The 24,958-nt window shown below is 44.7% G+C and overlaps 1 protein-coding gene across 3 annotated transcripts in view; it reads left to right on the top strand.

The window, feature by feature from the left end:
• The window catches only part of FBXO42 (F-box protein 42), a 92,480-nt gene extending 75,923 nt beyond the window's left edge, over positions 1-16,557 (top strand). For all 3 annotated transcript variants that reach the window (XM_036255650.1, XM_036255651.1, XM_036255649.1), the window contains exons 5-10: positions 9,787-9,940; positions 10,599-10,709; positions 12,123-12,219; positions 12,695-12,751; positions 14,632-14,748; positions 15,339-16,557. In XM_036255650.1, coding sequence (XP_036111543.1) covers positions 9,787-9,940; positions 10,599-10,709; positions 12,123-12,219; positions 12,695-12,751; positions 14,632-14,748; positions 15,339-16,454 — 1,652 coding nt within the window. In that variant the 3' untranslated portion in view covers positions 16,455-16,557. The remainder of the gene's footprint in view (positions 1-9,786; positions 9,941-10,598; positions 10,710-12,122; positions 12,220-12,694; positions 12,752-14,631; positions 14,749-15,338) is intronic.
• Positions 16,558-24,958: the final 8,401 nt, after the last annotated feature.

Here is a 24,958-nt window from a genome sequence, read left to right on the forward strand (position 1 = left end):
ACATATGGAGTGAATGCCTTTCATTGGACCTACCCTGAGAAAGTGAGTGTGTGTGAAGAGTTTTTAATGTGAAATGGAGAGTATGATCTGAAGTATCAGTACCATTATTCATTCTTTAATGTCTCCCTTTGGCATCATTACTATGAAATTTAAATAATTTTTTTTCTTCATTGATATTTAGAGAGAGAAGAAAGGAGAGAGATAGAAACATCAATGAAAGAGAACATCGATTTGCTGACTCCTGCATGCCCCCCACTGGGGATTTGGCCCACAACCTGGGCATGTGCCCTGACCGGCAATCGAACCAGCAACCTCTTGGTGCATGGGTCGATGCTCAGCCACTAAGCCACGTCAACTGGGCTATAAAATAATTTGAAAGCATTCAGAGAAAATTTTTTGACTTCCAGTTAAGGAACAATGTAGACCATGCCCCCTTTAAAAGTCAAATCACACACAAAAACATTCTGGAATTTTATGAGCAAAGTGGAGATGTTTTTGTCCAGAGCTTTTCTTTTGGATTCATTGGCATGCTAGTCAGTCCGAAAATTAAATTTTTCACGTTCATAGTTTTCTTGTTTTCAGACTTTACCTCTTATAAGTCCCTAATTTCTAGTTTTAGATCTTTCTATTTTCAGAATCATGGAGAACTATTAGCAAGTCACTTATGGTGCTGTATATAAGTCTTAAAGTGATTTGCCAGAAAGCCCGTAGGTAGAACAAATTTTTGTTTTTGCTCTTAATCCTCACTCGAGGATATTTTTTCCATTGATTTTTAGAGAGAGTAGAAGGGGGGGGGGGGAGGGAGAAACATTGATGTGAGATAGACATGATTGGTTGCCTCCCACATACTTCCCTACTGGGTCTGGGGATCGAACCTGCATTCCAGGTACGTGCCCTTGACCAGGCCTTTGGTCTACGGGCTGATGCTCTAACCACTGAGACAAACTGACCAGGACACACATTTTAAAATTTATTTTGCAGAGTGGGAGTTCAGTGTCATGTAGGTAAGGACAACCAGGGAAATATTTGTATATTGAAAATGTTTAAGTAGTTCCTTTGAGAGCCCCTTTGATCAAAGCATTTGTCAAGGAAAACCGACCTTGGACCCTCATCCTTACTCTGCTATCAAAATAAAGGGTTCCATATAGTATGGGTTCCATATAGTATGCAGCGTGTATGAACAGAAAAAAGTCAGGGTAGATTCAAGGTTATGAAGAATCATCTAAACTTGGATACAGGGCAAAAGGATGACTGCTTGCCGTTTGTCCTGTTGGAGCATTGTCTAGTAGGTTCACTCAAGGATTATTTAACTCTCCAGATGCAGGAGTAGGGAAACTTTCTTCTGCCAAGGGCCATTTGGATATTATAACATCGTTCTCAGGCCATACACAATTATCAACTTATAAAGTAGCCTCCTGTATTTGTTCAGGCTAATTTGGTGAGGCGTGTGATGTTAGCTGGTATTGATTTCTGTGGCAGGACATTCACCGCCCCTGCGTACAAACAACATGGTTCTTAAAGTCTGGTCCCCAAACAGCAGTCAACTGGGAGCTTATTAGAAATACAGTCTTCAACCCCACGCCTTCCTACTAAATAGGGGGGCCCAGCAGTTTTCTGTAACAAGACCTCCAACTACTTCTGATGTAGCTCAAATTTAAGAAGTAGAGCTGAAGGGGAATGGTAACTATTCCTTGTAACACCTTAATAATTAATAATGTTAATAAATGATCATAGTCTGGAGATGTAAAAATAATTTTTTAGTCATGCATAAAATACGGCATCCCCATTGAAAACACGTTCTTGTTCTATCTTGTATCAAGCAGCTGAGCTACTCTCCTAGCCATAGGTTCTGAGTGAATAGAAACTACAGTTGTGGGAAAATGGCATAGAAACCAAACCAGAATTAGGAATTGCTTCACTGTTTTTCTATCTTCTTTGCAAAAGTAAACAAAAATGCCTTGTAATTCTATCAGTCTTTCACATGTGAAACTTTCTTCTGATTCATAGGAACCTTGGGAAACATCTGAACCAATTAGCAGTTTTAGGGAATGCTAGTTCTGTGTATAGAGTGCCTATCTGATCATCCAGTTTCCCACAGCTGCCTTTTTGGCTTGTGCCTTGTTTTGAATTTGCTCCATTGATCATATCTGCTGTGCAATTAGGAGGCCTTTGGTATGTTTGGGGAATGAAGCCTGTGAGGAGAACATTGGCTCTGGAGGAACAGGCTTGAATAACATGTCCATCCAAGTTTGATCTGGGCACATTTTGTCCTGTGGTGCATGGTGAGAAGTGACATGGGAGCAACACCCTTTCTTCCTCTACTTTTGTGATACAACGATAGACTGTTTAGAGGTCCAGTATCCTCATTATTTTGAAGACAGGCCAAGAAATGCCCTAATGAGTTTAAAACCTTCATTTGTAAGTTTTCTTGAGGGAAGGTTATTTATTTCATATGTCACCATTATGATGATGGGCCTCTTAACTATGGAGGGTCTGCTGTTGTCAGATTACCCTATGTTGTACAATATTTTCAGTGACTCAGTCTCTAATGTAGTAGCGGGGTGTGTTTTATATGGTTTTGTTTTGTTTTGTTTTGTGTATGTGCCCCTAGCGGGAACTGAACCTGGGACTCTCTGATCTACAGGCCAACGCTCCATCCGCTGAGCCAAACCTGCCAGGGCAGTGAAGTGTATTTTAATAATACTGTGTTAAACAACTACGTGATGTCATTTTAGCTACTGTATGGAATGAACTGCATGCACATAGGTGCAATTCTTCAGACTTCAGGGCCCGGCATTTTATCTAGGGCCATTCCATGTCTCAGGTAGTTGTTTCCCTTGTCTAATGATGTGTGGTCATGTGGGTTCTTTTTAAGTTTATTAATAATAGACATTTAAATAGCTTGCTTTTCTTAGAACTTTAAAACAATGAATAAAGGTATGTAATTTGAACATGAATTTTCTTGCGGGTTTTTTTCCCCCTCAGAATTCTACTAAAGATTTATTGTTGCTTTCCAGAACTCCACTTGGCTGAAGAAACTGTTTAAGATACAGAAATAGCTATAGAACTCAATATAAATTTAATTTATCTGATCTGTGGACCTTGCATTAAGATAAATTAGAAGATGCCCTTGCCGGTGCGGCTCAGTTGGTTGAGTGTCATCCCATGTACCAAGAGTTTACTGGTTTGAGCCCCAGTCAGGGCACATGCCCGGGTTGTGGGCTCGATCCCCAGTGGGGGTTGTGCAGGAGGCAGCCGATCGATGTTTCTCTCCCTCTCTTCCTCTAAAAATCAATAAAAACATATTTTTTAGAAAAGATAGTTGGTAGGCGCATTAAAGACCTTCTGCTTCCTCTGCTTTAAACAAATTCAGAATATAAAATATGTAGATTGTTGGAAATAATAAAAGTAGGAAATCTTTTTGTTTTTTCCTTTTTGTGGCATGTGCCCCTAGCAGGAACTGAACCTGGGACTCTCTGTTCCGCAGGTTGAGGCTCAACCGCTGAGCCAAACTGGCCAGGGCCGGAAATCTTTTTTTTTTATCCTTGACATTCATTCATCTTTAGACAGATCAGAAGGGAGGGAAGGAGAGAAGGAGGGGGAGGGGGGGGGAGAGAGAGAAACCGATGTGAGAAAGACACATCGACTGGTTGCCTCCCGCGCGACTCTGACCAGGGCCGGGGACAAACCGAAACCAAGGTACATGCCCTTGACCGGAATTAAACCCGCGTCTCGTTGGTCTGCGGGCCAACGCTCTAACCGCTGAGCCAAATCGGTCAGGGCAAAGTAGGAAATCTTTATGAAGATTCACACTATTGATTCTGAAAGTAATAAGAATTTGAAAGTATCTAATTGGCAACACATAATGCAAATATTATATGCATAATTGGGTCATAGTAAATTTGATACACCCATGTCTTTGACCTCTTAATTCTGAACTAACTGTATGTTGTATGTTGCGGTTTTATGTTTAATTCTGTGCCCTCTCGCCCTCCTGTTTCATTTGTTTTTGTATGAGTAAATTAAATTTTAGTATGACCCTGCTTAGTTGTGGAGATATTTAAGATATTGAAATTAAAGCTTCTATTTGTGACAAAACAGACCTGGGAAATGCTGATGGAGTTCTCCCACTCCTTGGGATAAGTATAGGGGGAGATTTTGGCTTTCTAAAATGTCAAGATATTTGAGAAATTCTTTTGGAAAGCGCTTACCCAAGATAGTCCGTCAGGATTGGTTTATCATGGTCACTGGCCCCAGCATATCTTTCCTTGGGAGAGTCCAGAGAACAAGTCAAGTGTCCTGTAGTAGAGATAGAATGTGACCCAGTGCCTTGTGGAGAAAATGAGGTCCTTAGAATAGCCTTCTGTTCAATGTACGTATCTCTCTGTCTGCTCTAGGTCTGTAGCTTACCTAATTAAGATTTAGGAAAGAGCAGCTTTTTCAGCTTTGAAACACCCAGACTTTTAAGGTACCTGACTTGTTCGTGGCAGTTATTCAAATGAATGTGTCTGTATGCATGAAGAGCAGTCTGGTACAAAAGTTAAGAGAATAAGTGTTTTTTTTAAAATATGTTTTATTGATTGTATAGAGAGAGAAGAAGGGAGAGAGAGAGAGAGAGAAACATTGATGTGAGAAACATCAGTTGGCTGCCTCCTGCACACCCCTTACTGGGGATCGAGCCTTGGCACGTGCCCTGACCAGGAATTGAACTGCGACCTCTCAGTCCATGGGACAATGCTCAATCTACTGAGCCACACCAGCCAGGGAAAAGAATGAGTTTTAAATCCAGAGTAAGTGGATTGGAATCTGGCCCTGACACTTAACTAGTTTTGTGACCATGGGCAAGTTATTTCAATGAGCTCTGCTTCAATATTCTCATCGTAAAATGAGAATAAAACTAGGAGTCTGGGAAGGATTAAATTAGTTAATACATTCAGAGCACTTAGAAAGGTGCCTAGCAAATAGTAAATGCTCAATGAATATTGTCATCATTAGTGTAATAGCTGTAGTAATAGTTACAAGTACCAGTAATTGTAATGTCTCTTTTTTTAAATTTTTTTTCCTTTATTGATTTTAGAGTGAGAGGGAGAGAGAGAGAAACATCGATGTGAGAGAACATCGATTGGCTGCCTCCTTCATGCCCCCTACTGGGGATCAGGCCCACAACCTGGGTATGTGTCCTGACCAGGAATCGAACTGGCGGCCTCTTGGTACATGGGTCGACACTCAACCACTGAGCACACTGGCCAGATTGTAATAGCTCTTAAAAATTAATTAAATCATCTATCCCTCTCTACCATTTTCCCTATTCCCTGTGAACATAGACATAGTTTATAAAGTTATAAAGTTAAAATCCTTTGTCTAAAGAAGCACTGTCCAGTAGAACATTCTGTAATGATGGAAATGCTCTGTATCTATGCTTTCCTATTCGATAGCCCCTAATAAACATGTGGCTAATGGTAATTGTGTTGGATAGTGTAGGTCTAACATGTAGTGTTTTCACTGGTTTGATTATATATATATATATATATTTACCAACACTTTTTTTAAAAAATATGTTTTATTGATTTTTTTAGGGAGAGAGAGAGAGAGAAACATCATCTATGTGAGAAACATCAATTGGCTGCCTCCTGTACGCCATTACTGGGGATTGAACCCACAATCCAGGCATGTGCCCTGACCAGGAATCAAACCTGGACCTCTCAGTCCATGGGACGATGCTCAGTCCACTGTGCAACACTGGCTGAGGCATATTTTTCATTTTTAACAACTGAAATAGCTTTGTTTTTCCCCTATCACAGTGAACAAGCATCACTTTTTGCAAAGTTCAGCCAATACAGAAAGACTTTTATAATGAAGAAAGTGAAAAATCATCTGTAATCTTACCATTCAGAGAGATCAACTGTTTATTGACCTTCTAGACTTTCTTTATGTGTAATGAACACCTATAGGAAAATAGATTATTTTAAGTGAGCTCAATTTCCTTAGATTCAAATTCCTTCTCTGACACTAATTGGATGTGTGGCCTGAGGAAAATAACCACTCTGCCTCAGTTTATTTATTCAAACAATGGGAATACAGTGGTGCCTACCTCCTAGGGTTTTTATAGGGATTAAGTGAATTAATTATGTGTAAAGCACTAGGAACAGTGCAGGAGCATAGTGCCCATCAACTGTTAGCTATTATTATCCCATGTTTTTTCTCTTGCTACTTTCAGTTTTTTCTTAAGAGAGTATGGACATTATTCTAGGACAAATAGAGATCTACATAGTTTTTAATGACCACATAATATTGTTTTATATGGATAGTCCTTGATCTATTTAAACACTGCAAATGAGCATGTTTATATCTAATTCTTTCCTTTTTATCCTCATCCAAGGACATTGTTTGCATTTATCTTCAGATAGAGCGGAGGGAGAGAGGGAGGAAGAGAGAGAGAGAGAAACATCGATGTGAGAGAGACACATTATGGTTGCCACCCACACGACCCCAACTGGGGCCAAGGACAATCTGTAACCAAGGTACGTGCCCTTAGCAGGAACTGAACCTGGTACTCTCTGGTTGGTGGGCCAACGTTCTGACCACTGAGCCAAACCGGCCAGGGCCTAGTTCTTTTTTTATTTGCCCAGCTGTCTTATTAGATTAACACCTAGAAATGAAATTGCTGATTTAAATTATGGGCACTTAAATTTTTTATACAGATTGCCCAGTTTACATTAAAACTTTTTGTTTGTTTGTTTCTATGTGTTGGCTATTTTATGGGCCCTTGGTCTGTTGCTTTACTTTATACATTTGATTTTAAAAGCCAAGATTTTCTGTATATCAAGTCCAAATCCAAATTCAAATCTCATCCTGGAAGGTTTTTAAGTTACTACTCTACTGAAGTCTGTTATATATATTTTTTATTTGCTTTTCCCAACTTTTTCACGGTACTTATGTTCCAAGGAAGGGACAAGAACTTGAAGCTTTATTTGCTATTTCACAAATTAAACCATCTTTGGGTAACACTAGCATTTTCCCCCCCTGCTTTCACTTTTTTTTTTTTAATCCTCACCCCAGAATATTTTTCCTTTTTTTTTTTTTTTTTTTTCAGATTAAGTGGAAGGGAGGAAGAGAGAGAGAGAGAGAGAGAAACATTGATGTGAGAGAGACACATTGATTCATCGCCTCCTTCACAACCCCTACTGGGGCCAGGGATCAAACCCACAACCCAGGTATGTGCCTTTGACTGGGAATTGAACCCGAAACTCTGGTCCATGGGCTGACATTCTAACCGCTGAGCCAAACTGGCCAGAGCTACTACTTTTACTTTTTTTTTTTTTATCCTCACCTGAGGGCATTTTTAAATTTTTGTTCAGATAGAGTGGGAGGGAGAGAGGAAGAAAGCAAGAGAGGGAAACATGGACGTGAAAGGGACGCATCTAGTGGCTGCCTCCTGCACAATCCCCAACAGGGCTGGGGACAAACTGCAACTGAGGTACGTGCCTTAGGGAAAACCGAACCCAGGTCCCTGGGCTGCAGGCCCTGCTTTTACTTTTATTAGTATTTATTTTATGTTGAATTTACTCTCAGGCCATAAATATGTTTCTTCAGTTTCTTCTGGGATGTTTTTTCTTCTGTGCAACCTCCTATCCTGGTTTAGGAACAGTGTGCTCTTCTTCAGTAGGATCATCTCCTTTTGGCAGGGAGAGCTCCTGTGTGGGTTAATCTGCCCATGAGCTCTGTAAGTTCTGCGCCGCATCTGGGAGCTTTGTTCACCTGGATGTGTTCAGTGGCCAGAAAATCTACATCTAATCCTTTAAGTTCAACATTATTCTCTGCATTTTTAAGCATGTGCAGCAAAAACTCAGCATTCTTTTTGGGCCACCAACCCTGTGTCCAGCCTTACTGTCTCGCTTGGGCACACTACCAACTTCACCATTGTATAACGATGGAATGGCACATATTGCTTCTGTAAAGTGACATCCTTCAGATACTTGGTGGTTTTTTAAATATGCGTACTCTTGAGGGCCTGGGCAATTTCACAAGTGTTCTTAAAGTGAACATGAAGCCCTGGCCGGTTTGGCTCAGCAGTTGGAACGTCGGCCTGCGGACCAGGGAGTCCTGGGTTCGGTTCCTGCTCAGGGCATGTACCAAAAAAAAAAGTGAACATGAAGATTTGAACCTCTTGATTTGCATGGTTTTGTGGGGTTTTCTGAGTCAAGTGAGTAGCAAACCATTTTCAGAGGTCACTTCTAGATACTTTTGGGAAGAGAACACTAGCATTTTAACTAGACCATGATATTTAGATAGGTTTTCTAGTTGGGCTAGGGAGCTTCCCCCTAGGTAGGCAAATGTTTTTAACTAGAAATCATGAGAGTCTATGAAGAACAACAGATCATAAGTGGCCCCTAGTCATGATTCCTGTGGGATAGGAATAGGAGGGAGAGCTACTGATTGATGTGAGAATGGTTCCTAGAGAAAACTGATTTCTGTGGTGAGATCCTGTTGCTTTGATGTCTGTTTTATTAGGAAAGTAGTAAAAAATGCTGATACCACAAAGTGTTCTTAGATGCTTACTCCATATTCTGAGAACTGGCACCTTCTCAGTAAATCATGTGAAGTTACTCTTAAGTTAGATCCCAGGGAAGACAGTCCTCTGCTCTACCTTTTCAACCTCAGATTTTGTGATTGACACCATTAAAGCAGCCTGAATAGGGTTTTTCAAACCATGTTCCCGTAATTCCTTGCTGAAGGGGGAGGCCAAGCTATCCACCTAAATTGGAACAGCTCAACTGCTATCAGGTTAATATACTATTGTGATTCCTTCTGCTTAAGATTTCCTTTGAAAAATAGATCCTGCACCTTTAACAACAGCAACGACAAATTCTTTTTACTATTCCACTATTTATTGACACCTGGATTCTGAGACAAAGTATTTTGGTCTTCAGCAAACTAAAAGCGGCATATAGAGTAAGGGATCGAAAGAAACAGGAATTATTATTTCAAAGACCAAAAGCTCTGAAAAGTATGCTCCTGTGGGACATTTGTTATCCCTAAAGTTTTCTAGCATAAGCCAAATTTCTGGTTTTTCCAAATGTAGTCAACAGAGCTAGCTTAGACATCCAGCCTAGAGGGCCTTCGTAGCCCTTCTTGGTGTGAGACCTGCAGTTGCATTCGCCTTCAAGTAGAGCCTTGGAAGTCTGCTCCCATTGGTGCTAATAGGGCCCATAGCTAAGGGCCTAGATGTCACTTGTTAACATTTCACTCATAGGACAAATGAAAACTGCATTCTATCTCCTTTTTTACCTATGTTTGGTAGCAGCAGTTATTTTTAAGTGGCATCCAGGTATCTAGCCTCTCTATATACATACTCCTCCCTAGATCCCTTACGTTCTTTTCTGTGTACTCTCTGTTAAGTTCAGTAAAGGGATGAGTAGGAGAGTCAACATTTATTGAGCACCTGCTATGTGCCAGGCACTGTGCTAGGTGCTTTGAATGTATTATTTAATACACAAAACAGCCTAATAACCTAGGTACTCTCACCCCTAATTTCAGGTAAGCAAAACTAAGGCTCAGAGAGGCTAAGTACTCAGGTTTCTCTGTCTAAATTATAAAAGGTGTATAAATTGGTAATGGTTTTCTCTCAGACCTGCATACCCAGTTTTGTCTCCCCCTTTCTCTTATGCTTTGTAGACTTGGTTCCTGTTTTGTCACTCTTCCAGGGAAAGGTTATCTACAGACACCCTATCTATGGCTTGTCGTAAGACCCTGAACCCTAACTATGCTGTTATTGACTTCTCCCAGGGTCCTATCCTTCCCCCAAAGCCGGAGCAACTCTGGTCGTGTACAAGGACCTGCTGGTGCTGTTTGGTGGCTGGACACGGCCAAGCCCTTATCCCCTACACCAACCAGAGAGATTCTTTGATGAAATACACACTTACTCACCCTCTAAAAACTGGTAAGACACAAAAATAAGATCTTTTCAATCTGGAATAAAATATTTTATTTATTTTATTTTTTTCTTTTTTTTTATCCTCACCCGAGGACATTTTTCCATTCTTTTGTTCAGATAGAGTGGGAGGGGGAGAGAGGAAGAGAGAGAGAGAGAGAAACATCGACATGAAAGGGACACGTGGAGTGGCTGCCACCCGCACGACCAACCAGGGCCGGGGACAAACTGTAACCGAGGTATATGCCCTTAGCGGGAACTGAACCCAGGTCTCTCTGGACCGTAGGCCGACTCTCTAACCGCTGAGCCAAACCGGCCAGGGCTGGAATAAAATATTTTAAACGAATGGATTCCTTGTCCTATTTTTGTGTTCGGAAATCTCTTTGAGAATTTGATGAAAGCTCTGGAATCTTTTCCCAGAAAAAATATTTTACGCATGCATAGATTTTGCCTGCAGTTTCAGAGGGTTTCCAGGACCCCTTAGAACCTAAAGTTAAGAACCCTTACTCCAAAGAGAAAAAGTAGAAGAGATTAATTCCTCTTTTAATAAAAATAAATGAACCAGTTGAAGAACAGGGAGCTCTTCAGTGTTGGCTACTAATTCTCCAGGAGTGCTGTGGATCCAGATGATTCCTGACTTCTTGGCTTCCTCCTGTCTTTATATTAGGTGGAACTGCATTGTGACGACCCATGGGCCACCTCCCATGGCTGGCCATTCCTCCTGTGTGATAGATGATAAAATGATTGTCTTTGGTGGCTCCTTAGGATCCCGGCAAATGTAAGTGTATTTGGTTTTCTCCCTGTCAACCTGAAAGTAAATACTTCTGGGAATAACAGTCAGAAAAGTGAATTAGTCAGGGCCAGCATTCCTGAACATGGGCCTGATTAATCCAATTAGTATTTTTGCCCAAGCATTCCATTTTCTGATCCCCTAGTCATATAGCAGTAAGTTGAAAGATTTGCTCCATAGAATCAGGTCTGTGTGGTCTCTTTTTGTTTGGTATGTGATTCTATTCGATGGGATCAAATTCTCATGGAACCTCCACCGTGTCTGCTTCTACCTGTGCCTACAGAAGGCCACCTTCCAAGAAACAGAGTACTTTTTCTTGCTCTCTTTTATGACCCAGGTCATTCCCTTTGGGACTTTAGAGAAGGAGAGAGGTAGATTAACAGGACAGGTGGAAATGGTTAACTCTCCAAATGGGATGGGTTGGGGGAATGGGTAGAGGCAAGAAAACTGTGACAGGTTTGATACAACTTCTGTTAGGCTGTTCTCCATACCCTACCCACTATCCTCTTCACCTCTGGCCACAACTGGCCAGCTCAGACCAGAGCCAAGAGCCAGAGCATTCCATCTGAATCACTCTGATTGGGCAGTGTGAACTATACTCTAGGTGAGGAAGGTTAAGGCTTACAGGATTGGAGCTCTCATTCCTGTGTTTCCTATGTATGAATAAGTGGCCTTACAGAGGGGACCATAAAATAGAGACTACCATCTAGGAGTCTCTCCTTGCCATACTGGACCCTTCAGAGTTGGAGATGCCAGTTTGTCTTTGATAAAACCGTAGCTCTCATTAGCCATGGTGAAATTACTTTTTGAAGCCAGAATCAATAAATCATTTATCTCCTAGACAATGATAGAGCTGAATTTTGAATAACTTTTTTCTTCCTTCTGGTTTTTGTTTTTGAAAGTCTATATCTTGGCCTTGACTGGGTAGCTCAGTTGGTTAGACTGTCTTCCCAATATGAAAAGGTTGTGAGTTTAATCCCCAATCAGGGCACATACAAGAATCAACCAATGAATGCATAGTTTAATGGAACAAAAATTGATATTTCTCTCTCTCTCTCTCTCCCCCCTCCCCCTTCTCTCTAAAATCAATAAATATATTTAAATGAAGAAAGACTATCTTTATCAGTAGCTATTTCCTGCTATCACCAGTTAACTCTTTAGGTATTAGTGTGTGGCTACAGACATGATTCAGACAAGCAAGTCCTTATGGGTCAGTGGAAAGAGCAGAGGTTTAAAGGTCTTGAGATGGGTTCCAGGGAAGGGAGCAAAAGAAAAGTATAGTTTAAGTGCTAACTATGAGCATGGCACTTTGTGGCGCATCTTTATAAATGTAATTTTATATCAGCTCTTGTGGTCCCCAGTAGCTCCCAAATCCTTCATCTTTATGTCCTTATCTTACAGGAGCAATGATGTCTGGGTCCTTGACCTTGAGCAGTGGGCGTGGTCCAAGCCAAACATCTCTGGCCCCAGTCCTCATCCTCGAGGTGGCCAATCTCAGGTGCTCAGGAATTAAAATAACTATGTAGCAAACACTGTAGCATCTTTCTGTTAGGATGGGAGAGGGAGGAGGGAGTCAGGTAAGATGCCAACATCCATAAGCCAAAAGAGAATTTGTCATTATTTTTGCTGGTCTTTGCTTTCCAGCTTCTAATGGGTTATATTTATTTTAAGTGGCTTTATATTATGCCTCTCCCCAAAGCATTTACTTTGCTATTTCATTTCTTAAGAGAACCCTGCATTTAATGTGGTTGGCACTCTCATGTTAATATTTGATCAACAAAAACTATAGCCACTCAGGTGAATCATCAGTTTGTTCACAGGGATCAAAATTGACATGGGCAAATGGAGAGCTTATGGTAATTAAAAGTAATATTCCACTTAGGAGTGGGTAGACTTTTCCTATACAACTGAAGCATAGGAGGTCAGATACCTGTGTCTCTATAGTTTTATTTTAAATTTCTTCCTGTCCCCAGATTGTCATAGATGATGCAACTATCTTAATCCTTGGAGGGTGTGGCGGTCCCAATGCTGTGAGTATCGTTGCTGTGGCATTCCCAGTGCACGTGCTGCTAAGTTCAGAACTTGCTTTCCCATCTTGTCTTATAAAGCTGTTTCTGTGCCCTGGCTGGTTTGGCTCAGCAGTTGGAGTGTTGGCCTGTGCACCAAAGGGTCTCAGGTTCGATTCTCAGTCAAGGGCAGGTACCTGGATTGCAGGTTCAATCCCTGGCCCTGGTCAGGGTTGTGTGGGAGACAACCAATCAATGTGTCTCTCTTACATTGATGTTTCTCCCTCCCTTCCTCCCTCCCTTCCACTCTATCAAAAAAAAAAAAAAAATCAATGGAAAAATGTTCTCAGGTGAGGATTAACAAATAAAAAATATATAACTATTAAAAAAAAAAAAAGACTGTTTCTGTGGCATTTTCATTTAGAGAGCACCTTCTCCATTTGGTTATATAACCTTTGTATTTTCTGGCCTTGTTCTCCACTTTTATTGGCAGGGAGATGCTTTTATTTATTTATTTGTTTTTTATCCTCACCCGAGGACATTTTTCCATTTTTTGTTCAGATAGAGTGGGAGGGAGGGAAAGGGAGAGAGAGAGAGAGAGAAATATCAACATGAAAGAGACACATCGAGTGGCTGCCACCCGCACGACCAACCAGGGCCGGGGACAAACTGCAACCGAGGTATGTGCCCTTAGCGGGAACCGAACCCAGGTCTCTGTGGACCACAGGCCGACGCTCTAACCGCTGAGCCAAACCGGCCAGGGCTTTTTTGGCGGGGGAGATGCTTTTAATCAGAAACATTCATCTCTTGAATATTCACATCTCTATTCTTCCTACCCCCGCTTCCTCTTTAGGCTGGAAGGGTTGCTGCTATCATTTTTTTCAAGGAGAGAAGGAACGGAAAAGCAAATTGATAGCTGTCGGAGTTTACATGGAATTTATTTTAAGAATGCAGGTTCAGTCCTGGCCAGTGTGGTTCAGTTGTTAGAGGGTCAGCCTGCACACCAAAGGGTCTCTGGTTTGATTCCTGGTCAAGGGCATGGTCAATCCCCACCCCAGTTGTCGAGAGTGTGGGAGGCAGCCAATTGATGTGTCTCTCTCACATTGATGCTTCTTTCTGTCTGTCCCTCTCCCTCCCTCCCTTCCACTCTCTCTAAATATCAATGGAAAAAATGTCCTCAGTTGAGATTTAAAAAATAACAAAAAATAAGAATGCAGGTTCAAAAAGTTATGGATATGTATTATCTACCCCCGCTCCCCACACACACACATACATACACACACCTAAAACCACAGGCAAAATTCAAAACCAGTTAAAATTGATTCATGGCCCTGGCCGGTTTGGCTCAGCGGTTGGAGTGTCAGCCTGCGGACCAGAGAGACCCGGGTTCGGTTCCCATTAAGGCCACGTACCTCGGTTGCAGTTTATCCCTGGCCCCAGTAGGGGTTGTGCAAGTGGCAACCAATCGATGTGTCTCTCTCACGTCAATATTTCTCTCTTCCTCCCTCCCTCTTGCTCTATCTAAAGATAAATGCAAAAATATCCTTGGGTGAGAATTTTTTAAAAAAAAAGGTTTTTCTTCTGGCCCCAGTTGGGGTTGTGTGGGTGACAACCACTTGATGTGTCTCTCTCTCCTTCCCTCTCTCCCTCCCGCTCTGTCTCAAGATAAATGCAAAAGAAAAAATTGATTCATGGGTCAGAAGCACGATTTCTTGTGCCCAGCCAGTGGTAATATATGAATGAATGAAGGCATGGATGAATGAATAACCAAAAATTCTGCTTTTCTTTCTGAAGAGCCCATACACTCTCTAGACTAGACAGTGCATCTTTGACATCACAGCTCTGTGTGTGTGTTTTGTAACATGAACCACACCTGAGTCCTATTGTTGGTCCTTCTCTTACAGCTGTTCAAGGATGCTTGGTTGTTGCACATGCACCCAGGTCCCTGGGCCTGGCAGCCTCTCAAGGTAGAAAATGAAGATCATGGAGCCCCAGAACTGTGGTGCCATCCAGCTTGCCGGGTAAGTGGGGAACTGTAAAACCAAATGAACTTGTCAGATTTCTAAGCAAATTTGTATGGAAAATGAAAACACCTTGATGTCACAAAATAAGTGGGCATTACCCATAGCTCCTTGGTAATTTCTCATATATATAAATCACTAGACGAGCCCAGCCAGTGTGTGGCTCAGTGGTTGAGCGTAGACCCGTGCACCAAGAGTTTGCCAGTTTGATTCCCGGTCAGGGCACATGCCCAGGTTGTAGGCCAGATTCCCAGTGGGGGGCATGCAGGTTGTGGCTGCAGTCATCCCTTAAGTCCCAGCTTTAAGCACCTCTATAAAATTTTCTCCAGGATCCCCCAAACAAAAATTGATTCCTTCCTCTACTCTATCTTTATTCTGTAGACATAATTCTAATGATAGCACATGTCATACTATAGCAACAAATGGCTCCCATGTCCATCTCCCCTTCTAGCCTAGAAAGCAGACTGCATTATTTTTATCTCTGAATCTCAGGTACCTATAACATGCCTGGTATATCCCAGATGCTCATGATAACATGTTCGATAGTTGAATGAATGATGAGAACTGAACACAAGTCTTTTGCCTTCCAGGTGGGGCAGTGTGTGGTGGTCTTCAGCCAGGCTCCCAGTGGGAGAGCCCCACTCAGCCCCAGTTTGAACTCTCGCCCATCACCTATCAGTGCCACTCCTCCAGCCCTGGTTCCCGAAACCCGAGAGTACCGTTCTCAGTCTCCAGTAAGGAGTATGGATGAAGCTCCGTGTGTTAACGGCCGCTGGGGAACACTGAGACCCAGAGCTCAAAGGCAAACGCCCTCAAGTTCCCGGGAAGGAAGCCTTTCCCCAGCCAGAGGAGATGGGTCTCCCGTCCTTAATGGTGGGAGTTTATCTCCAGGAATAGCAGCTGTAGGTGGTTCTTCCTTGGACAGCCCCGTACAGGCCATATCTCCTAGCACTCCATCTACCACTGAAGGATATGACCTAAAAATGGGACTTTCTTTGGCCCCTCGACGAGGGTCACTACCAGATCAGAAAGATCTGAGATTAGGATCAATAGATCTGAATTGGGATCTGAAACCCGCTTCTAGTAGCAATCACATGGATGGTGTGGACAACAGGACAGTCGGGGGAAGTATGAGACACCTTCCTGAACAGACGAATGGTGTGCATACCCCACCACATGTGGCCAGTGCCCTTGCAGGAGCCGTCTCCCCAGGGGCCCTGCGCCGGAGTCTAGAAGCCATCAAAGCAATGTCATCCAAGGGCCCCTCAGCCTCCTCAGCACTAAGTCCTCCTCTGGGATCTTCTCCAGGCTCCCCCGGGAGTCAGAACCTGGGCAGTGGAGAAACGGTAGCTGTTCCCCGGCCAGGCCCAGCACAAGGAGATGGACATTCCTTACCTCCCATTGCCCGCCGCCTGGGCCACCACCCTCCACAGTCCCTAAATGTTGGCAAACCCTTGTACCAGAGTATGAACTGCAAGCCCATGCAGATGTACGTGCTGGACATTAAAGACACCAAGGAGAAGGGGCGGGTCAAATGGAAAGTATTTAATAGCAGTTCTGTGGTCGGACCTCCTGAAACCAGCCTGCATACAGTGGTACAAGGCAGGGGTGAACTCATCATATTTGGAGGACTCATGGACAAGAAACAGAATGTGAAATACTATCCAAAAACAAACGCCTTGTACTTTGTGCGAGCAAAGAGATAATGTTCTAAACCCCTTTCCCTTTCTGTGGCTTTTCATTTGGAATTTTCCAGCGTGCAAGCATTTGGACTGGGAATTAGGAAAACAAAGGACAAAATTACTCCCATAAACCAAAACCCCAATTCCCAACCTCACTCACTCCAGGCTGGGATCAAATCTCCATTAAGAGAGAGAGAAAAAAAAAGGAAGGAAAAAAAAAAAAAATATATATATATATATAAAATGTATAAGATATAGCCAACTCTGTTTACAAAGAAGGAGAGATCTCTGTCCTGGTTCAGATAAAATTGTTGCTGTGTTTTAGCAGAGGCTGTGCTGCCTTTTCTACTTTGCTGGTAACTAGACCAAGAATTTAGGGAATAGGCTAATATCAGAACTTTTCCTAAAGAAACTGAAGAGCCCCCTGTCAATCTTCCGTGGCCTTCTCAGAGTTAGACAAAGAAAGGGCACATGTCAGATGTACAGGTGGAGGCTTAGATTCGAGTGCTTCAGGTGCTGGCAGGGTAAGAATAGCCTGTAGAAAATTGTTCTCCCTTCTCTTAAGACCACAGGGGACCTGTGAAAACCTCTCTGCGCAGTAGTGCCCTATGCCTGGCCCCATTCTGCCCTTTGTGACTGAGGGCAGTTACCAACAAGGGATTTTGTTTCACGTTTGTGTGTCAGGACTACTGGGAAACAATGTGTATGCAGCGACACCTGTCCACCTAATGTCCATTGGTCTTTTGAATGCTCCCTCCGTGTCTCAGAAAACATTTTGGTATCTGATTGTGGAATTTCCTGACAGTTGTACTTGGTTGCAAGTTGCCAAAAACCACATTTGTTCTCCTTTTCCTTCCTTTAAAACTTGATCTTCAGAAGCTGCCTTTCTTTTCTTTTTTTTTTTTTTTGGCATATGCAGATTTTTTTAAAGCCCTAAAACCTTTCTCATTTTTTGTTTCTTCTATAAAGCTCAAGTGCCCAGAGAAATCTCTTAGAAGTATTCCTGGAACACTTTCTCTGGTGTCACTAACAGGCCGGTAGGGAATTCCAAGATGCCAGTGTCATGAGAGATCCTCGAATCATCAGAGTATATTGTTCTTTCCTTACAAGCTTCTTTTTACTTCCAAAGCACATTGGGCACACCCATCCATATTTTTAAAATGTGGAAATTGATCCTGAGAGGGAATCTCATTGACGGTTCCTTCTAGAAATTGTTTTGCCCTTGTTGTGACATGCGTTTTTCTGCCTGGCTATTACCCAGAGATTGGGCTGAGTACCATGTGCTTGACCTTTGATGTATGTCTGACCTTGGAAGCAGCTCCTTCTTTGTAATTGTCTTGTTCGTTTGTCACCCAGACAAGGCTTGGCTTTTTACTTTCATGTTGTTTGTGAGATAAGGTGCAACCAACTAGAGCATTTCTTTGGTTGATGCAGGAAGTTACATGGTCTCTAAAACAATGGCCTGGACACATTGGAACCACTTAAATATGGATTTTTGGTGATTTCTCATCAGTGGAAAGAGGATTTTATTTTGCCTTTAGGATTTAAATTTCAAAACATTGCATTTCCCATCCCCCCACTCCCCTTTTTCTTGTTAGCATTTCCCAAGAACAAGCCTGCTGCAGCTGGCCCTGGGTCCTGGCTTCCAGCCAGCACTCAGCAGTCTGTCTGATACATATGTTTTCTCCCATTACATCGTGTTGAGTCCTTTCCCCAGCCATCAGCTTTTACAATGTGGTCTTGGTGGGAAAGCCTCCCTGGTGCCAAGCCCAGGAGAGGGGCAGCTCACAGGAGGGACACGTGTTCCAGAAACTGCTCTCTGTGCTCCCTCAGATGAGGGAGCTACCATGTGCCTACTTGCTGTGGTGTCCAGCTGCTCATAGCCCAGCACTTAGCTTTCCACACGCCCTGCTCGGGGGCTGCTGCCCATCCTTCTTTGGCAAAGACTGTTAGATCATGTGGGGCCCTTGCTCACAGGAGAAAGCTAGCCTAGAAGATTAGCAATTTCGGGATTATTGCTGTTGCTAAACCATGTTTATGACACTGCATTTGTGCATGGACAGTGCCTCCAGACTCAGTTCCTATTTAAATATAAAGTCTTTGGAAGCCTGAAAGTGCAGAATCCCAACTTCGTAATCTTTCCCTTTGTCCTGTGGTCTTCCTTAAGCCAGCTTTTAACTTGTTGATTCCTTCTGCTTTCCCCAAGTAGGCAGGTAACAGAGGTGATTCCTTTAGAAAGTGACCCTGCTCCTCGGAACTCCCTGGCATCCCAGTATTACCCACACCGCTTGGAACCAGACTGTCCGTTTACAGCTCTTTAAGAAACATCTGCCTCGTCTTCACCCAGTGGTGTTGGTCTTGGTGACTCCTGGGCACTGTGGGCACGTACCTTGGGAGAGCAACGCGGCACGGTCAAGGTGATTGTCTCCTCAGGCCCTGGGAAGCCGCCGTGCAGTGGAACCTCAGGCTGAGGTGACCATTTCTGCAGCGCTGTGCGTACTTCAGTCATGAGATTTAACCACAACTCCGGTTTTGATATGATGCCAATTTTGTCTTAAAATTCACTGAGAGAAAATGAGACAAAATATTTTTTTTAAACCCTCAGGAGCACCTAAAGCAAATATTTATCAGTATTTAAGTATTTAAAGTACATTTTGTTTCTACTTGAAGCTTTAACCCTTTCCATTCCTGCAAGTGTGCCTTTGAGAGCCCTGTGTCATATTGACTCCCCGCCACCTGTTGACCTCAAGTGGAAGTTTCAGTCTCTTCTTACCCTCTTGGACAGAGCTTCCTGTTCTCTCCTTGGGCAGTCTGGGCGGCAGAGAGGGTTCTGTGTTTTTGTTCACATTTTCACTGTTATTCTAGACGTGGGTGGTGGGCTCCACAACCCCCACCCACCCCACATTTTGGGAGCACAAATTAGGTGTCGAAACAAGCTTAACTTTAGTTGTACGGCCATACTGGGCTTACTCTCCTCTCAGCCCTCTACGATTGATTTGATTTTAATGTTTGAGTTTTGTATCAAGAACTGAAACCATGAACTATCCTGGGAACTGTGTTGGAACTCTTTAAAATAAAGAAACGAAGAGGAGGAAGAAGAAAACCAACTTAAGAAATCTTGACTTTGGAGGACAGAAAGCCACCAGCTGATGCGAACAAAGGGTTGCTTCCCTTCCCTTCGCTTTCTCTTTCTGGGTTTCTTTCTGCTTTGCTACATTCCTCCCCCTTGAAAGTAATATTCCTGGTTGGGTTGTCTGTCTGTCCTTGTCCTTGTGGTGATCCTGGCATGGTGATGTGCTCTGCTTTGCATTATCTGTGGTCTCTGCCAGCGCACAAGTCAGTGGGGGAGAATCTGAACACATCCAGGGGCAAGGAAGCTGAATTTTGAGACCTGGGTCTTGTGCAGCCTCCCCACGAACTGCAGAAGGCATGTTCTGCATGGTCACCAGTAAGTGGCTCCCTCACCATGGTCATTGTCAAATGAGAACAATCCTGAGGCTTTGCCTCCATCTGTACGCTCTCTCCCTGCTCAGCTCTCCTCCCACCAACCAGGGTTTATGTCAGTGCACACCCGGTGTGCCCTGGCGAAGCTGGTGCTGAGTGATGTTTCCCATACAACTCAGGGGTCCCCAGTGGCTTACCCTGAGGTGATCATTTTAGGCACATAATGGAGTAGGAGTGAAAAGTGGATTTGATTTCACTGATATTTAAATCTCTGTCAATTTCATTTTTTGTTGTTTTCCCCTGATGACTTTTTAGCAATTTAACAAATAAAACAAAATGGACAGAATTGTCTTAATTGTTTTATTGGTATAAAAGAAACAAAGAAAGCTGTGATGGAAAGCAGTTGAGGTTAGAAATTAATGTTGGAAGCAAAGTATTTGGAAAAATATTTCTGCTTTGGGAGGGTTATGTTTTGGGGTAGAGGTGGAGAGGTAATGTTCCCTGAGGACAACATCATTTACTACTAAAGCAGCTCTCCCCAGCATGCTGGAAGGACTGTGTTTCAGAGCCTCAGTACCACCGTGCAGTGGAGACCTGAGAGAGGTGATGCACTTGGAGCAGAGACCCGGGGCCAGGTGGACATCTACGCCATCGCTGGTCTAAGCGAAGATGAGGGTACAAGGCTCCAGGGTTCTGAAACAGCAAGAGGCATCTGGGAACACAGGCCTGAAGCCCTAGAGGCCTGGGCCCTAATCCCTGCCTTCCCCTACTTACGACTCAACCTTCGATGCAAGTTTCCTCATCCATGAATATAGTTTCTATTTTACAGGATCATGAATATTGAAGTCGGATGTGAAAAGCACTAGCCCAGGGCCTTGCACATAGTAGCTGCTCAAAAAATGGTAGCCCTTACTTATAATTAGCCCTCGAAGAAGACAGGATCTTGAAGGAAAGGGCTGGGCTCTGTGTACACTGTTAGCATGCCCATGCTAGGGATTATGTGTCTGCAGTTGTCTGGTCATCGCTTACATGTCATGAGAACCTCAGAGGCTTTTGCTTCTCTAGAGCAGTAAGTAGCAGCTGCTGCCATAAATCAGGTCAGAATTGTCTCTGTTGTTTAATCTCCCTTTTAGATTTGATTCTTTGGCTTGCCAGTCAAATTTGGCCTCTGGCACATTCTTCTGCCTGGATTCAAAGGCTCATTTAGTTGGTTCCCAGTCTGGAAGGATCATTTAGGGGCTGATGACATGAGTCTGCCCACCTGTGTGGGGGCCTGGGAGCAGCCAGGCACCATAAGAGCTGGGGCTACAGCCCTGAAGCCATTTGCTGAGTATGTGCCAGTTGCTTATACCCCTGAGTTTTTGTGCCAAGCACATTAAAAAATTTCAGTACAGCCCTGGCCGGTTTGGCTCAGCGGTTGGAGCGGCGGCCTGCGGACCAGAGAGTCCCAGGTTTGGTTCCCGCTAGGGGCACGTACCAAAAAAAAAAAAAAATTCAGTACATACATAACATGAACCTTTTCTCAGGCTCGGGTTCTGTAGGCCTGCAACTCTTGTCCCAAGCAGCAGATGAAACTTTGATTTCTAACAATGTGGTCTGATGCTGTCTCTGCTGTTTACCGTACTCTGAGGCACACAGCAAACTAGTGTGATGTGAGCAAGGGCCTTGGGTGCAGAGGGTCCAGCACCAGGTGCGGACAGCTACCGAGTTGGCGGTGATGAGGGCAAATGATTGTTTTGAATGCTTCCACAGTCGTCCTTGAGGAAGGATTGGGCTGTACAGTGTCAAGTGGGCAAAAGCTCTAGGGAAGAGCTTCCGGGTCGTGGAGAAGACCTTGGTTCCAATCGGCTCTATGTAACAGGTGGAACCAGTTTGGCATCCCTGGAGGAATTCAAGCATTGCCTGGATCGGCAGGCAGTCTGTGGGGTGTTGTAAAGGTGGTGGTGATAGGTGCCTGGGAAGACCCCACAGGCCAAGCCTTCAGGGCAAGTCAGTCCTGTAAGGCTCCTGACAGCATCCTAACAGTCTTTCCATGCCGCGGGCCATGCTCCTAACCACTGATGAGCATGTTCCTGTTCTGAAGATCAGAACGTGATCGGCCCCAGGTCAGAGGGTGTGTGGGAGCAGAGAAGTGGGAACTTGCTGATTTGGGTAGAAGCTTTAATGTTAAGAATACAGCTCAAAAGATCCATGGCTCACCCAAGGCCTTGCAGGCCTAGCACAGCACTCTCTGGTCACTCCCATACATTTAGGTCTAAGTTACAGGACCAGCTGGGGAAAGAGGAGCTCCAGACTGTCCATGGATCTTTGCAGCTCTTCTCCAGCAGGCTCTGTGGGTCGGCGGTGCAGGAATCGGACTCAGACGGGAGACCAAGCCTTGCACACGTCAATACCCTGAGCTAGCTCTGTAGCCCGAGACTCTGCCTCACGTCACCCTAATCCAGGAAACCTGGGGAAGACCCAGCTCTGAGCACGTGTAGATGCAGGCAGGACGGGGCACCCCCTCGACACATCCTACAGGCTGGCCTGCTCCCAGTGCTGCCACACTTGACTAGGGTTTACCTTTGCTCTTCTGTGCCTTCTCACCTCCCCCAGGCAGAGCGGAGCATCCTGTTCAAAAGCTGGTCCTGTTACTTTGACCACCCCTCTGAGTCTCAGTTTTATCACTAAAATAGCAGTGACGCTGCCAGCCTCACAAGTTAGCAAGTTAGCTGGAACCAGCAGTAATTGTTCGTCTATCAAATGGGTGTGATTCCCAAAAAAACCACCTGGGGGCACCCTGTGAAAGGCTTGGAGTCTTGGGTGCTCTGCCAGAGACAGCCTTGAGGACACTGAATGTACTGGAGGAGAAAAATGCCCATTTCCCCCCACCTCTACTGGTAAAGCCTGGGTAGGACGCCTTCTCTAGCATCTGCGTGCTGCTGAGCACCATCGCCTGCCTGCCCTCTCTGCCCCAGCCCCCACCTGTGGGAAAGCCAGTGTTTTCCCCACGGGGCTGGGCTCTGGGCCCAGGCCCTGTCAGCATGCACAAAGCTAAGCTAATGTCTTAAGTAAATGTCTAAGGCTGGTAGAGTGTGCCATGCCCCCACCAGGGAGCTTGTCTGCTAACCCCCTGCAGGGAAGAGAAGGAGGGCTGAGGGCCAGGCCTAACCAGACAGAAGCCTGGGAGGAAGAAGGGAGCTCCTGCCCCGCAGCCTAGCGTCCTGGCCTGCCACCCACTCATAGGAAGACCAGGAGAGCCTAGGGCCAACCTGGGGAGTATTCATTCTCGGTGTGCGTGCCCCGAGCATGGACTGAGCCCTGGGGCACTGAGACACACAGACAGTACTCTAGGAGCAGTGGGAAGCCATCAGGGGTTTTAAGCAGGGGAGTGGTCCATGAAGCTGTCCAGGCCTAGGGCGCAAACCTTGCCACTGAGCCCGGGCCTGGCACACTGTGGCCTCCAAAGAACTCCCTGGGCATGATTTGGCAGCTCCAACCCCAAGTCCTATATTTAAAAATGGAATCTGGACATTTTTAATCTGCCCCTCCTCTTTACCCTACTGCCCTGCTTCCAAGTGTAGTTGCCTAGTTCTTTGATTTTATTCCCACCAGAGTGTGGAATACCCAAGGGCAAGGTCAGCATCTCTTTCACTATTTCCTCCCAGCGCCTGGCCTGGCACAGGAAGTGCTTGTGAACATCGGACGAATGCGTGCCCTTGTCCACTCGTGGCTGGAATGTTCACCTGCTTCCTTATGGTCCTTCCAGGCTCGCCCTCTTCAGGCCGTTCTCCAAGCTGTAGCCATAGCCAGTTGTCAGTCCACATATTTTTTATTCTGTTTTTACTATTGTCAGACATATTTCTAGTTAGTAGGGATTATCATGGGCTGAATTATGCCCCCCCCCAAAAAAAGTCATATGTTGAAGTCCTAATCTCCAGTACCTCAAAATGTGATCATATTCATGATTAGGGCCTTTACTGAGATGATTACAGTAAAATGAGGTCATTAGGGTGGGCGTTAAACCAACAGGACTGCTGTCCTTACAAGAGGAAAGTTGGACACAGACTCATACAGAGGGAAAGCGATGTGAAGGCACAGAGAAGATGGCCACAGGTAGACCAGAGAGACGGGCCTGGGACAGATCTCCCCTCGCAGCCCCCAGAAGGAATCAGCGCTGCTAACACCTGGATCTCCGATTTCTAACCTCCAGAACCAAATACATGTGTTGTTTTAAGCTGCCCACCCTGTGGTACTTCGTCACTGCGGCTGTAGGAACCTAACTCAGGGAGAGAACAACAAAAAGGGGCCTCTAGCCTCACGGAGCTTATGTCCTAGGTGAAGGAGACAGACAATTCATTTTCAGATTTCAGGATCAAGAACAGGATGATGTGAGAGCGCAAGCCTAGGGCACTGGGGCAAAGCCTTGAGATGGAGGGGGAGGCCTCTCTGTGCAGGCGACATTCACCCCGAGACCCAAGTAGGGGAAGCAGCTGTCCATGTGAGGTACTGGGGGTGGTGCAGAGAGCTCCAGATGTTGCAGACACGGAGGTCTGAAGTGACAGAGGCCAGGGGAAGACGGTGGCAGTTGAAACGAAAGCAGTATCGGGGGCTAGTGACAGAAGGCCTTGAAAGCATGGTGTTTGGGTTTCAATCTGAGTGTGTGATTTGGCAGCGTGATTATTTGGAAGGTTATAATCATGGGAGTGATAGTACTGGATTTACGTTGCAAAAAGATCACTCGCCCCTGTGTGGCATCCCAGAGGGCAAGCAGGGACCCTAAAAGAAGCCGCTGCAGCCTTGGCCAGTTTGGCTCAGCGGTTGGAGCGTCGGCCTGTGGACCAGAGAGTCCCAGGTTCGGTTCCTGTAGGGGCACATACCAGAAAAAAAAAAAAAAGCCGCTGCAGGGTCCAGGCAAGAGATGAAAATAAATCTGACCGTGTCCTTCCTCCACTGGCCCTCCCTGGGTAGCCTACCTGCTCCTGCTCCTGCCACCCAGAGCCTCAGGCCTGTGTGCGAGTCTGCCCACCTGGGCCATCTACTCAAGGCTGGTGACTGTGTCCCTGCCTTGATAAATCCTCCTCTCAAGACCTTGTGGGGCCTCA

Source organism: Molossus molossus, unplaced genomic scaffold (genome assembly GCF_014108415.1).
Source record: "Molossus molossus isolate mMolMol1 unplaced genomic scaffold, mMolMol1.p scaffold_m16_p_12, whole genome shotgun sequence".
In the NCBI taxonomy this organism is placed as follows: domain Eukaryota; kingdom Metazoa; phylum Chordata; class Mammalia; order Chiroptera; family Molossidae; genus Molossus; species Molossus molossus.